The 15,531-nt window shown below is 43.3% G+C and overlaps 1 protein-coding gene across 1 annotated transcript in view; it reads right to left on the bottom strand.

Annotated features, from left to right (window-relative positions):
* The window catches only part of C4_1H8orf34 (chromosome 4_1 C8orf34 homolog), a 984,673-nt gene that overhangs the window by 167,611 nt on the left and 801,531 nt on the right, over positions 1–15,531 (bottom strand). The window contains exon 11 of the mRNA XM_086965849.1: positions 7,823–7,943. Coding sequence (XP_086821975.1) covers positions 7,823–7,943 — 121 coding nt within the window. The remainder of the gene's footprint in view (positions 1–7,822; positions 7,944–15,531) is intronic.

Below are 15,531 nucleotides of genomic sequence, written 5' to 3'. Positions count from 1 at the left end.
TAACTTTGAAAAACACTGGACTTTGTGTAGATTCTTTAGTTTCCATCACATTAGAATGGATTAACTAACCAATAACCTTACATACAAAGGTTTTACTAAAAAAATGCGTCCCGTTCCAACTCTGGCCGTGGTGCTGCACCTGTTCAAAATGTTGAAGGCCAACAGTCATGTATGAGACGGCTCACCAATATAGTGCAGCTCTCAGCAAAGGGCTGCAAGGGTGAGATTGTTTAGAAAGCACATTTTCAGAAAGTGTCTAGGGAGCTTTTTCATTTCCTTGAGAGAGCTGAGAGTGAGAAGCTTTTAGGTAGGCTGGCCTTAGAGAGTACCTGTGAGGTCATGACCCTACTTAGCCTGGCATAAAGATAAAAGGATCTAAAGATCTCTCTTTGGGAAGAACCCTAATAGAAGTGGGACACCTAGTGAACCTCAGGCCATAATGGCTGGATGCTCTGGAAAAAGGGCAGGTGCAAGTCTCTGGAACACCAGTCCCGGAATGAGGAACCACTGCAGTTCAGATCAGATCCAAAACAAGACAAACTATCAAAGGGAAGTAGATTTAATTGCATGTTTGTGAAAAATGAAAATAGGCTATTATCCACAGAGCTGGAAAGTACTTCACGGATTAACTGATCTCTGCTATAATAGCGTGCATATGGAGCTCCTGGGAGCATTTGTATACTAAGGAATTGAATTCTGGGTGACGTTTTAAAGACATGTAGACACTTGCGTAATGTCTGGCATAAATAATGTGCCTAAAATATCGTCTACAAAAATATTGGCCCTTTGTAGTTCATAATACAAAATCTACACTAAAGGGGTGACATTTATGTACATGATATTTAAGATAAGATATTTATGCAGGTGTGAGAAACTGGGTTTTTGGTTGACTGGGGTGAGTCACTTGCATGTTGAACTACAAAAAAACTCTACATTAATATGTGTTTTAGCCTGAGTAGCTCAGCACAAAAAGCAGTCAGGCTTAACTTAAAGGCAATGTGTTAAGTATTTATGCCACACATAAACAGTAATAAAGTGAAAACACAACACAAGAACAAATCTCAAACCAAGTTAGAAAACTAAAGTAAATCTTAATGAATTGACAACAAAACAACAGAAATCCAATCAGTAGAACCGGAGTTAGGAATCTTAAAGTTTTTGGTGAAAATTAGCACCTAAAATGTCAAAGTGCCAACTGCAGACATCTACCATGGAAGAGGTGTGGAGCAGCAGCCAGGGTGCCTGACTTTGGACGATGAGGTTCACGGTTCGATCCCTGGTGCTGCCGGCAGGTCAGCCCAGCACCATGTGACTCTGGGCAATAACTCGCTTAATCTTCCCGATGGCCCCCAGCGTGGGGAAACCACTTTGGAGGTAGCTGTGCACTTTACAAATTCAAGGTTATTAATATTATTACCTGCACCAGAGCAGACCAAAGTTGAAAAATATGGCTGGCCGCGATGGAGTGCAGTTTTGATACACAAAGTGGATTGGGCCCGGACAGCGCTTACCTTTGGACTTGGGAGAGATTCTATGAAAAAGTGTCTGAGAAGGTAACATTTCAGTGTGGTAAGGCTGCAATTGGTGCCCGAGAGAAACAGTTCCACGAGTCCTGATTCAACTCAGGGGAAGGACTGCTGAAAAGGATTTGCTGCTGCTGAGGAGAACGTAGTGGCAGAAGCCGTAAAGTCAATCAGATCAGTGATACACCTTGAGTGGATAGGCAAGCAGGTTGATCCGAGTCTCCTCCTGGTTCTCAGAGTACCTTTAGGTCAAAATTTGTATAAGTCCTCAGTTTTGGATATTGACCATCTGGGCACCTTTAGCACCACTTCCAAGGGTCCAAGACTGGAGGGGAATCACTTGGAGGATTAGGACTCACTTAGACTGGATCCAGTTGTGAGTTCAAGATAGAGGAAGCCTTTTGTATCCCTGTGAGTCTGAACAGGAGGCCAGCAGACTAGCCCTTGTGAGTCACTCCGGGGGTCCTGGGCAGAAGGGAGAAGAACAGCAGATCACCAGGGCAGCCATCCAGCAGTTCTTCAGAACGGCACTCCAGCAGAGTGGCAGTCCTACCGGCACAGCAGCCCTTCTTCCTGGCAGAGTATCGACAGCTGCAGATGGGTACTAAAGAGTGTCGGAGGTCCTATATTTATACCTTGGTACCCAGGTTCTGGAAGGTGGGAGAAGCTTCTAGACAGTGGCTTTGAAGTGCATGGAATTTTCTAACTTCACTGCCCTGACTCCAAGCCAGCCGCAGTGACAATGTGGTGTCATTAAGTCCTTTGTGTGGAGGCAGGGCACACTCTGTGTGACTCAAGACAGGCTACAGGCACAAAATGGCTAAGGGCAAGAAAATTCCAACTTTCTAAGAGTGGCATTTTCAGAATTGTAATGGAAAATCTAACTTTACAGTTGAAGAGGATTTGGCATTTTTATTTCATAGACTCCAAACAAGATATAGTTTCCTGCTCCTAATTGGGAATTAAAGCATATTAAATGTAAAAAGGAATCCACAATGTTATCTTATTGAAAGGGTAAGCCTCACAATAGTGACACAAGTTAATTAGGAGTTGTTCACTACAGGGCATGTAAAACTTAAAAGTACATGCCCAACCTTTTAATTGCACAACACCTTGCCCTATGGGCTACTAGGGCCCACCTTAGGGGTGACATATGTAGTAAAAGGAGAGTTTAAGGCTTGACAAGGGGGTTTAAATGCCAAGTCGACATGGCAGTTTAACACTGTATTTAGACTAAAATAGCAGGCCTGGGGCTTTTTTTAAAGTGCTAATTGAGAGGGTGCACAATAAGTGCTGCAGGCCTGCTACTAACATTTAATTTACGGACCCTGTTTATTTGCTTTACCACTCTACAATGGATTTAAAGTTAAATTCAATAGGCCAATTGCGTATAAACCAATCTAACTATGTTTTACAGGATTGAGCACAAGCACTTTACCACTGTTTAGCAATGATAAAGTGCTAAGTCCTAAGGCCAACAAAAATAAGTTCAGTAAAATGGAGGAGGAGAGAATAAAATTTGGGGCGAAGAGTACCCTAAGGCTGAATTTTCTAACAGCCATATAACATTCTGACACAAATGTGTCAGTCTTCTAGATCTGACCTTATATACTGCATGCACCTTTACTAGTAAATAGCTTCAAAACTTTAAAAAAATGAAAGCACTATTACTGCAAATATGGTTAGAGAAATTCCAGACGTTCTTCCCTCTAGCACATTGTATTGACAAGTTAGATGTGCTTTTGCACTGCGTGAAAGTTAATGGACGAACTGATCATCATCTGAAACCCCTAATTACAAGGGGGGTATAAAGGTATTTAGCACTACAATATAACTGTATAAAACACATTGTAAATGTAGAGCCAAAAGGCCACAGTACAATAACCTTGCAGCATCATGTTCTTCGCTGCATCATTCTGGCAGACTGTGTGCGTTTTCCTGTTCATGTGACCTGGGTCAGTCAGAGGTCTGAGCCGCAGCGGTCCATCCTTAGTAAAAATCCATCTAATGTGGGTGACGATGATCACAAGGCACTACACAAGCAAAAGTCGGTGGCAGGCTATCAGTAGTCGTGTGTGAAGAAGTATGTTGACCTTCACCCAAAATGGTAAATGAATATAGTCTATCACGAAAGGCAACCGCCATTACCTCCATGTTTGAGAGGGGTGTGCGAGCAGCTCTTGGATACATAAGATGATTTATACAACTGTATGGGGTTCTCCTTATTTTATATATCACACCGGTTTATGGGATATAGATTTTACTTGTCAGAAGGATTGCCCAGTGATCCTGATGTCATATAGTCCAGTTTTATATTTTCTCTATGCTGTTAACACCTTACCTGCATTTGGTCAATTTGTATCTATTCACTGGATCATTGTGTATTTGTTTTTGCCTCACAAATCACACTTATTATTTTTCTTTAACATGTTTCAGTGTGTTCATTAAGAAAGCGACAGAAGATAATAACTTGGTAGTATGTTTTACAAGATATCCAGCGTCTATTTTTTTACACTTGCAATAAACAGATTTGTTATTATGTAAAATTCAGCAACCACCTTCTGTTTTCTACAGCTGTGCTCCTTATTGATTTCAGATGTTTATATCCTTAACAAATTAATATGAGATGATCTTCATTCTGAGGGGACCTGGTGGGAAGTGGGGAGCTGCTTAGTGGCTTTTCCAGTTTTCACACCAGAGTTCCCCTCAGATAGTTGTCACTTTGCTGAATAGTGTCTGAGGCTCGGTGCTCACACCTACGGACGGGAATTCAAAGATTATTCAAAATTTCCACCATGATGTTAAATCTCACTATGAAAAAGTTACTTCCTCCAACGTTAATTGTTTGGTGCAGCAGTACTGTGATATGTTGTTATATGTGTGTTTTTTGTTTACCCATTTTCCTAGTTGGTATGTTTAAGTCATTTTAATATCATGTGTAGTTTTCAATTAAATTATAGAGATATGTTGTCATACTTGATACTGTTATTTCTTAACTTAAAATGTGTGCCCTAGTGTATGACAGCTCCTAAGCAGACACTATGTATGATTATATCTTAATATATGGGATATGTACCCCTGCCATAAGTTATTAAGGTGTTGCGTACTACGCAGTGTTCTGTGACCATATAGAGAAAACAGTTCAAAGGCTGAGTTATTTTAATAGGTCATGGAACTCTGAGGTGACTTCCAATATTCTTTTAACAATTACCAGAGGGTATTTTATTCTTTATACTTCCCCATCATAACATCACCTTCCCGAAAACCGATTAAATCTGTGGTGTCTTGCCCTGTCATGTTCATTGGAGACATGAAAAATAAAGCTGAATCTGTACTGTGAAATTTAAGTCACCAAAAACCAGTTAGTATTTTTTTACACTCAGTATAATGGAGATCAGATTAAAAAAATGCTGCTTTCCAGATTCTGTTGAAACGTGCAGAGACTATCTTTTCTGTAATGACATATAGCATAGAAAAAGTAATAATGTTGTCATAAATATCTCCTTTCTGCTGATCACTATTTCGTTTGAGGAAAGTAAATCAGAAGAAGGAAAATCCAGTTCCCATTTCCCTTGTTTGAAATGTAACTGTAATTATGCTCTACAACCTACCTTTAACCATGGCCGTTGGCTCTGGCAGCAGCCACTATGACATCAGAAGTCAACTGTAATATCAAAGTGTCATAGATGCTTAACTGTAATAAGTTATTACAGGTGACTAGAGACATTACAACTAGGGTTGGGCAGAACTTGTGGCGTTTTACTCCACAGATTTCCGCGGAGTTACATAAAAAAGTCTGTGAGAATCCACGAAGTTCTGCGAGGAATAGAATTTTGGGGTGTTGCGCTGCTCACACTGATTTTTAGTGCTGGGAGCTTGTTCAGTGCTCTAAAATCACTGTCGATGGCACCATGGGCTATGCAGAGGGTGCTGTTTTTTTCTGCCACATGAGCAGATTTTGTATTCGAGTGGCAGCATTCTCAACGCAAATAGTATCGGCCTGCCACTAATAACCATGTTAAGAAATATCACCGGGACTCATCCTACCACTCAGTTTATCTCAATCGCCAACTTAATGTTGGCAAGCCACGCACGAGATAAACTCAGTGGCATGATGGTTCGCTGAGTTTTTCAGGAACACCGTGCTCCAGGTAGAGTGGGCAAAACTTCATGAACTCCACTGGCAGAGCTGAGGTTACCAACCCCCTCACCCAGGGTCACAACTCCACTGTGATAAGGACATTAGAGCCAGGCTTTTATACTATAATTGCACGCTTGCATGTAATATAAAATATTATTTACAAAGTTTTTTTTTTCCATCTAACCTGCATGGTGTTTAGTACCGCTGATCCAGCTATCAACAATCTGCTCACAGATTCTGCCCAGTAGAAGATTGCCAGCTTACATCCTTTTTAACATCATGTTGGAACGCTCAGGAAGAATGTGGGCCAAGATCAACACATCCAAGGGACTGTGCAGTTGCCCTTGGGACCCTGAATAAGAATAATTTCCCAAATTGACTTTTTGTGGGTGGTTTATCCTATACATTGAACGGTTGTGGTCTCATTTTCCTTGCATACTTATATTTAGGAAAACACCAGCAGAGGATTTAACTACATGTGAACTCTTGTTTTCGGTCTGTACAATCAGTACGGCTATATTCCACAATCACTCCTTGCCACCACTCTGGCATCCACAGAATAGCTTTTTTTCTGTCAATGCATCTTACTCCACTATTCCAATGGCACTGGTTGTCTCACATAACCACTTGGTAGCATACTCCCTTTGGTAATATATCCTGTTTGGAGTAGCTCGCTACAATGGCTGTGCAATAAACAGATTTTCACTGAATTACACCTTGCATAAGTAGGTTTTCACATTTTCACAGTATACATTGATGGTCGGATTTGGAAAAAGAAAATTCAAAACGGTTTACCTTGGAGCATACTCCCTACTTTCGCACTGATTCACAAGGACATATCATTCATGTATATACCTGCCAGAGCTAGTTTGTCCCGCAGCAGGTGTAGAAATAAATAGATATTCTCCACATTTCAATACAAGGGCCCTCATTCCAAGTGGGACCGATGGGAAACGGCATTTACTGCACCCAATATTTATCAGGCGTGGTAAATACCCACTGTTCTGAATTTTTACTTGTAAAATGGGGAAACATATATCGAATTTGGTGCTTACCACACAAAACTCCACATGCATCAATATGTCATGGGTATTTCCCCAGGTAAATTTCAGCAGGTTGGCTTGCTTAAATTTACCTGGGGAAAAGTTTGTGTGAGGGGTGTGGTAATGACCATGGTACTCAGCAATGAAATAAGTGTGTTAACATGAGGACTGCTATCTTAAAGTAAAAACTGGTATTATTTTGCTGTCCTGTATGAAGTATTAAAATTCTAGGTGCTAAGGTCAGTATTGTCATTTGTTTTACATAATTGCTGGTCAGATTCCTATTGATGTGTCCTGCCCATTTTCTCAAAATAATGGCGCATGCTACAATATGGATTCTTATTTTCAAAATGTCCACTTTTATTTCTCGAATTTAGAACACCTAACCCCCTTTAGGATTATTTACTCCAGAGAAAACCGCACACAGGAGTTCCAATGATCGTCAAATTATGGGGAGAGGGACTACCACATAGCATATCCTTTGCTGTCAAATCGTGTCAGCCATTTTATTGCAACACATTTACTGCTGACCTTCACCAGTATTCATAACAAGCTTCGATCTTAATTATTGAGCTTGGTCCGCAAATGAGAAGGACTCCTGTAGAAAATGTGTGTCTAGTCTCTTGTTGATCTACCTACCCTATTCCTCTCCTAAATGTGTCTACTTTTGAGCATGCTCATAGGATATTTCAGTTTTGTCTCTCTGCCTATGACCCAACACAATAATGAGTCTATCTATTTGTGTCCGCTCGAAGACAGTACGTGCTTTTGATATTTCAACAGTACTGTCTCCTTCTCGACAAGCATCTTTACTCTGTTTGGCTTGGTATGTTGCCAGGGAGATTTGTTTATTATTAGTTCAAGATCTGTTTAGCCATATATATATTTTCAAGTAGCTGATCTCGTAGCATATGGTGCTTCCTCTTCACCTTAGGTTCTGAACTAAAGATGTTCAGTTTCAAATTCTACTGAATATGTTTAATTCAGCAAGTAAGAAGACATTTTGCTATGAAGTTGATTACCAAAAGAACCAGAATTTCTGGGTACAGACTACACATTCAGAAGAAGCAAAAAAGCATCAGCATGGTGGGAAGGAAAATGTAAATGCCACATACCAGCAAGATGCTTCTCCATGCTCTTCAGCTCTTTTGCAGTTAAAGCCTCCTTCAGTAGCTTTTGATTTGGGGATCCTCCGCTTCTGACAGACAATGCATCCGAATCCCAAACAGGTTGACGCTTTAGCAGATAAAACACAAAAGAACAACTGATTTATGTATGAATGAAAAGAATAAAGTATAAAAACCAAAGCATGGCGTTGTGTTCTTACATGCAGGGAAGTTTTAAGCAGTTTAGTATTTATTGATATGTCTTGGCATTTGATGCAATTGATATTATTCTGAAAGTAATACTTTCCTTTCTGAAAAAATAATCTGCAATACCTTGAGGAGAATTGATGATGCCTCCTGACTCCCGTGGTGGCTCCAAACACTGTTCCCCAAAACAGTCACACAAGATGCGTTGGATATGTTGCAACTTTACTATCCATCAAGGCAATGCCAAATTACTATTTCGGAGATAGGCCCATGAAGGGTAATAATAATAATAATTATAATGATAATGACGACTGTCCAATCCAATACACCACAGAATAAGGGAGTGAGGGAGCTAGGTTTTCCATACTTCAATGTTAGGGTGTAATCATTTAATAACCCCTGTCACTAGTCACATGGATTTTTGATTGTCGATAAAGAGATGTAAGGAGCGATCTTCAACATAGATTTGTACCAACAATTATTAAAAACCTTTAGTACAGTCAATAAAGAAAATTACTGTAAATTAAAGGATTTTATTTGTAATTCTTTCGTTTTTTAACATTTATTCGTTTAATATTAATATTTAGATTCCAGCATTTAAGGTAATATAATCCATCAATTAATATTTTATTATAAATAGTGTGCAATATAGGTTAAAATGACAGTTAATATTGTAAGAATACAACGCACGCATTCTATAAAGGAAAATTCCCTAATCTAAATTAAATTGGAATAATGAGAGAAAAGGTTTCAGATCAGATATCAAATGAAGAGTTCTGATAAGTGAGTCAATGTACAAGCATAAACTCTTTGCATAAGAAGCTGCAAAGTATTGTCAGTTCAAAATCAGAAGAAAATCAGTAAAATCTAAAAAAGGCAACCTCTCATGAAGAAAAGCATTGGAAACTCAAAGGCAAATCTACAGTAAGAGAGCTGGGTCAGAAATCAGAGTGCTGCTCTAGGAACACACACTAATATAAACACACAATAATCTATGTTGCTACATTATTTTCTTTTTGTCTCCAGAGTCCTCCAATAGAATTTGAGTAAATTCCTGAGCATAGGCACTGTTGGACTTGGCCTTTTTTGCAGGGTCATGCCTGAACATTTTGCCTTCCTCATGTATGTTGTCTGACCTGTTTTTGTTGGTTTTATGACGCTGGGCACTTTACCACTGCTGATCAGTGCTAAAGTGCATATGCTCTCCCTACTGTAAATTGATGTACGGATTAGTGACTCCATGATTGTCTTATTTGATTTACTGTCAGAACCTAGTACAGTGCACTGCAGTTGCCCAGGGCTGGTAAATCAAATGCTGCTGGTGGGCTTGCAGCACTGGTTGTGCCACCCACAGAAGCAGCCTGTAAAAGTGTGTCTCAGGTCTGCCATTGCAGAGCCTGTGCACTGTCTGGTAGTGCCATGTTGACTGGGCAAGTGCACCCACTTGCCAGTCCCTAAATCTTCCCTTTTCTGCATATTAGTCACCCCTATGGTAGGCCCGAGGACAGGGTGCATTGTAGGTAAAAGGTAGGACATGCCATGGTGTGTGTGACATGTCTTAATATTGAATTACGGCCATTTTTGTTTTTCACTATTGCAAGGCTACCTGTTCTCCATAGGCCAGAATGGGTTGTTGGATTATAACATCTTACAATCCTAACTGACTCTTGGAACTAGGTAGAAATTCGAGTTTAGTATACCTGAACTCAGAAAGATAAAATACATCTTTAAGTGAAGTTGGTTTTAACATTCTGAGTTTGAAAATACCACTTTTAGAAAGTAGGTATTTACACTCCTAACTGTCCAAGCCTGCCTCTGCTAGGTTGTGTATTCCTTGTCTGGAGTTTGAGTGACAGGGGCTGGGGGATTCCAGGAGACAGGGTGAGTCAGCACTGGGTTGGATAGAGCTATCTGCATGTAGATGGTGGGAGGAGTTGCACCTGGGACCTGAATAGGGCTGTGCCTACCTTCCACAATGCTGGCTTCACCTCCTGTGGTGTGTCTGATGTTCCTGGCCCACACTGTCAAAGGAAAGAAGGAGTCTTGTCAACAAGTTGCTCCAGGACTGCACAGAACTGGTTTGAACTAGGCACAGACACTCTCTGCCTCGAGAGACAAAGGACTTGCTAGTATAAATATTGGGACCCAGACCCAAGAACTTTAAATCGCTTTTGGAAAACAAGAAGAACCTTTGCTGAGGAGAGGAACCAGAGAAACTGAGCAGGAGACTATCCCTAATCTGAGTGCTGTTTGGGGGACTGGCCTGCAGTGGTTGCCTGACTGCCTATGCCTAAGAAAGGAGAAAGGACTTTGTGCTACCTTCAAATCAACTTGTAAAGGATCTCCAAGGGCTTGAGATAGAGCTTGCCTCCTGCTGAAGTTTCAGGGACAACAGACTTCATCAACCAGCTCCCTGCCTTCCCTTGCTGGGAATTGAAGTGCCTGCTGTTGAGCTGGGCCTTCTGAGAGACTGCGTGTTGCTGGGAGCTGGAAGCGCGACTCAAGACGAAGAAGCGGGTCGTCGCCACAGCCGTTGTCGTTGCAGCACCGTAGAAGAGTGTCGCCGTCGCAGCAGATAACTTTGCATCACCAGAGAACCGCGCCACTGCTGCCGCTGTCACCATCACATCACCCAAAACACCTCGCATCACTGGAGAAGAGTGTCGCCGTGGCAGCAGACGCCATCGCATCACCGGAGAGTGTGTCACAGGGCCTGTTGCGGCTCAGAAGAATCGTTGAATCACCGCACCGCCGTCGGGCGTGCACGTATCGTTGTCACATCAAGAAGAAGACACCATTTTGTTTCAATGCACCAGATCTTCATTGCATCACAGCACTGCTGGTCGCATCGCCACGGAAGCGCAGTAAGAAACTGATGCATCACCTCCCTGTGCGGAGAAGAACCGGTTACTCTATGTGTTCACAAATACTTTACACACTGCCTCTGAGGTAAGCCTGTATGCTCATGCCAAGCTACCAAGGGGGTGAGCAGGGGTTATTTTAGGAGTGTACCCCCTTACCCTGACTAGACTCAAGGGTCCCTATTTGGTCAAAGGTAACTACCTCTGCCAACTAGAGACCTCCAAATCTAACAGGCATATACCCCATTTTCCCAGACTGGTACAATGATCTTTAGACATTACATCTTAAAAAGGTACATCTTGGTATTCTGTGAGTCAGACTGTTCTTCTCATAACTCATTGTTCCTGTTGCCTAATCTCCTCCCAGTGAGGATCTCATGATTAGTTGTCTAATACAAAACAGTGTCTAATACGAAACACGTGCCTACTCACTAAATAACAGAAGGCTTTTAGAAAAATATGAAATCTGCAAAAAAAGAGAAGGAAACATCTCGTGCAAATAGCGATTCAACATGAAAACTAGCCTTTGAATGTTAATGCATTATTTTCCATTAACATGGCATTAACAGTTAAGCTAAATTAAGCCAGCCCTTATTTCCCTACATTGCAGGCTTCTATCATTAAGCATGATTGCTTACCATACATTGTGCGTCATCAGGATGTAATATTTAGTATGGACCTGAATGCGAGAAGTAGATGTGCAAACTAGTGATACACCTTACACAAACGACCAAAAGAGTTTTAACAAAACCATTCTTCATAAAATAGTGATCCAATGTAGCTCCAGAATTACATGTTGGCACATGCAACTCAAATAAACTGATATATAATCCCTAGAAAAGGATGAACCTACTTACCTTTGTCCAATTAAAGTAATAAAAAGAACTTTGGTATTCTAGGAAAAGTGATCCCACCAATGCCTACATTTACAATACTCTTCAAACAATCGGGAAATCTGGAGACAATCTGTGACGTGGCCCTTTTGGGAGGTTCACTCCTAAACTTTTAGATATGACCTGATGTTAGTTGTTTTTGGCTTCTGCGCACTTTAACCCTGTGTCCCAGTGTAAAGTGCGTGCGCAATCTGAGTGCGTGTGGTGAGATTGGCCTGCCCTCCCATAGGAATGCATGGGGGATATATGTGTCCATGGTGATACCTGGTGTGAGAGGAGTGAAGGGGCGAGTTTGGTATGTGCGAACTCGTGAGAATAAATGCTGCGCAATGGTGTGCGCAGATTTATTGTGTCTCGTGGAGAAGTGCCACTTTTAGAAGTTGGCATTTCTGTGTGCTGTGAGGTGTGAATGGCCAGTCTGGACTGTGAGTGACAGGGGCTGGCTGGGGGGGTTGCCTCCAGGAGCCAGGATGAGTCTGCCCGGTGGTGAATAGGGAGATCGGCATGCAGATTGGAGGGAGGAGTTGCACCTGGGACCTGAATAGGACTGTGCCTTCCCCACACAATGCTGGCTCCACTTCCTGTGGTGTGTCTGATGTCCCTAGCCTGTTCTGTGAATAGGGAGAGGGGCTGAGCAAAACAAAGTGCTCCAGAACCATTTGCATCTGGTTTTCCCCTTGCCCTGCACCTTTGAGACAAAGGAAAAGTGAGTATAAGAAGGGGCTTTGACCCCATGGAAAATGTTCTCTCTGATCCTGACTTGAGGGGGCCTGCTGCTGCTGCTGGGCGCCAGGAGGAACCACCACTAGGGACTGCCTCCCTGCTGGAGGGCCCTGTGAGCTGGCCTGCCTGGGCCCAGCCCCTGCCCCCTTCCTGCAAAAAAGACTTTACTAGACTTTGCCTTTAAGCACCTGGGAAGCGCTTTACTTGCCTTCCTAAGGAAGCACTCTATTTCCCTGAGGAGCGCTTATTGTGGTGCCTTTCCTTTGGAGGAGCCGTGCTCCTATTTGCGAGTTGCAGCAGAGAGCTGCGATCATTTTCAAGAGGGAATCCCGGATGTGGGGATCCCCCTGCAAGTGCTCTTATCGAGTGGGTGCCTACCCCGCAATCTGCCCATTCCGGCGCGGGTGCCCACCCCGTGGATTTGCAGTTTTTGATATGCCTAGTGGGTGCCCACCCCGCCAAGGACCTTGTGCTGCTGTCTATATCCCTAGCGGGTGCCCACCCCACCAGGGACTTTGTGTGCAAAGAAGGGAGAGCCTACCCCGTATATCTGCCAGTCTTATACCCCTAGCGGGTACCCACCCCGCCAGGGACTTTGCATTGCAACGAGAGCCTACCTCGTATAACAGCAATAGAAGCCTGGGCCCGAAGGAATCCCCGCAGCCGGCCCAGGGGCTTCCTTGAGAGGACCGCGCCACCATTGGCTAACGCGCCCCGGAACCTGGAGGCTCGACGCGAGGGCCGCACTGTCATTGGGTGAGGCGCTCTGGAACCTGGAGGCTCATCACTAGGGCCTGCTGCCATTGGCTGAGGCACCCCTGAGCCTGGAGGCTCGACGCACAGGGCCGCGCTGCCATTTGCTGCCCAGCAACACTGCACCTCGGGAGCTTCCCCAAGGTGAGGCTGCGCCGCCCGGGATTGAGACAAGTGAAGGTATCCTCTGCCCCCGCCGCATGTCAACCCCGCCGACGACCGGAGGAGTCTGCAGAAGAGCCCGGTGAGTAGGGCTCCGGGGTTCCTTGTTGTGAGAGGGGCCGTCATGGCTCATTGCCAGTGCCCGCCCCCTCCCCTCCTACTGTACCGACTTCTCTTGGGCATTTTAGGAGTCCCAGTGGGGGTTCCATAGGCACAGTGGTTCCTGGGCTAAGTTATTTTGCGGGCATTTTGCTTCTCAAGCCCCAGTGAGGGTCAGGGGCACAGTGGTGCCTGAAGTAACATTTCTACTTTCAGCTGCCCTGTGAGAGCACAGGCAGCTGCGACGTTTGGGTTCAATCATTTTCATTTGGGAGTCCCAGAGAGGGGCTCAAGGGGCACGCTGGTGCCCATGATCATTCCTTCAGCTGCCCAGAAATTAGTGGGCAGTTGCCACGTTTAGGCCCAGACTCTTGCGTATCTTTGCTTCGCTGCCTAGGCAGCGCGTCCTGACTATTTGGACAGAGGGCATTTGAGCCCCATGGAAGGCAGGTTGTCCTGGGGGCAGTACCTAATGTGATTCTTGCGCAAGGTGATTGGTGTTTATGTTGGTAATTACCTGATGCCTAATGTGATTTATGCATAATGTATTTATGCACCTGTGTTAGACATCTAAATGTGTTTTATGAGGAGCGGGTTGTTTTACCTAGTATGGTTTATTCAAGTGAGTTCATGTTTCCCTGCGTGATCTATGCCTAGGGTGATTAGTATTGCGTAGTGTGTTCAATCCTGTTACCAGTGGTTACTGGTTGTGTCCTACAATTGTTATTTGGTGCGACAGTTATTCTATGTTCTACAGCTACTAGTTCTACTAAGTGCTGATTTTTACAGTGGCCCACATGGCCCTGTCATGTGTAAATAATCCCCTGTAAACACTGCCCAGTGCCAGTTGGCACAGTGAATATGTGTGCTTATGATCTAATGTGTTTATGGAAATACAAAGGCTATATTTATATATAACCTTGTGTGGAGTTCCTTTTTGTGGTGCGCCTAGTGTGTTGCTGCTGTGTGTGTGTGTTGCGCAAACGCTTTACACATTGCCTCTGAGATTAGCCTGACTGCTCATGCCAAGCTACCAAGGGGGTGAGCAGGGGTTATCTTGCTGTGTAACTCCCTTGCCCTGACTAGAGTGGTTGTCTCTGCCTAGCTGTGGCACACGCCTTAGGCAACCAGAGATCCCATTTCTAACACAATCCAATTATATCATCAGTCTGTTAAAAATATCTGGAATACCTTTGGTGACTACACTTTTGTTACAATGTTATGGCCTGCAGTCCACAACATTTACTTCCTGTGAAAGAAGGGGGAAATGTTTTCACTGGCTAGCATTTTCCTGGCAAAGATTACATTTAAAAAATTCTCTCTGCCTGTGTGGGGGACTTAAAAAGGTCAGAATGGAGAGTTTTAGTGCCTGGATGTCAACTTTAAATCAGGGTTTCAAAGTCTCTGTGGGCCGTAAGGTTCAGTGTGCTCACTAGAGATGAAGGTTTTAGTGTCCTGTTCCTGTATTTCACTGAGTCTAAGGGTGTCTCACTGTGCATATCTCAAACATACCTTGGGAGAAGACTACCAAAAAGATTGTCTTATAGTGGGTGTTGTTTCGCCTTCCTCTTCAGAATTCTTATACAGCATTGGAAGTCAGTGGGGCAGGCTTTACATGGATCATGGTTTTATGTTTATCCAGCCTAACCTTCATGCTTTTTGTTGTTAATGGAAACTAGTAGAGGGTCCCAGCGGTGTGAATGTCATTTAAGTCCCACACAGGATAGCAGATTTCCTCCACTAGCAAACAAATTGTGGAGACGTCATTCAAACTCATTCTTGTCCAACATGCTGGCACTTTAGGATTAAATGTTTTCATCTGAGATTGTAATAATCAACTTATGTTGCGGACGCCAATAACAAATCTCAGTCAGGGGACGTGTCCAACTGCCATTGCTCATACAAGTACAAAATCGTTTTCAATAATGATAAGATCTCGAGGGTGAACTAGTCTAAGTCAGTAATGAATGAATGAATGAATACATTTATATAGCGCGCAGCTACTCGATAGAGGGCCCGG

The sequence above is a fragment of the Lissotriton vulgaris genome, chromosome 4_1 (assembly GCF_964263255.1).
Source record: "Lissotriton vulgaris chromosome 4_1, aLisVul1.2, whole genome shotgun sequence".
In the NCBI taxonomy this organism is placed as follows: Eukaryota; Metazoa; Chordata; class Amphibia; order Caudata; family Salamandridae; genus Lissotriton; species Lissotriton vulgaris.
Note: the sequence above shows the minus strand (reverse complement) of the source record. Positions and strands in the feature narration are given on the sequence as shown.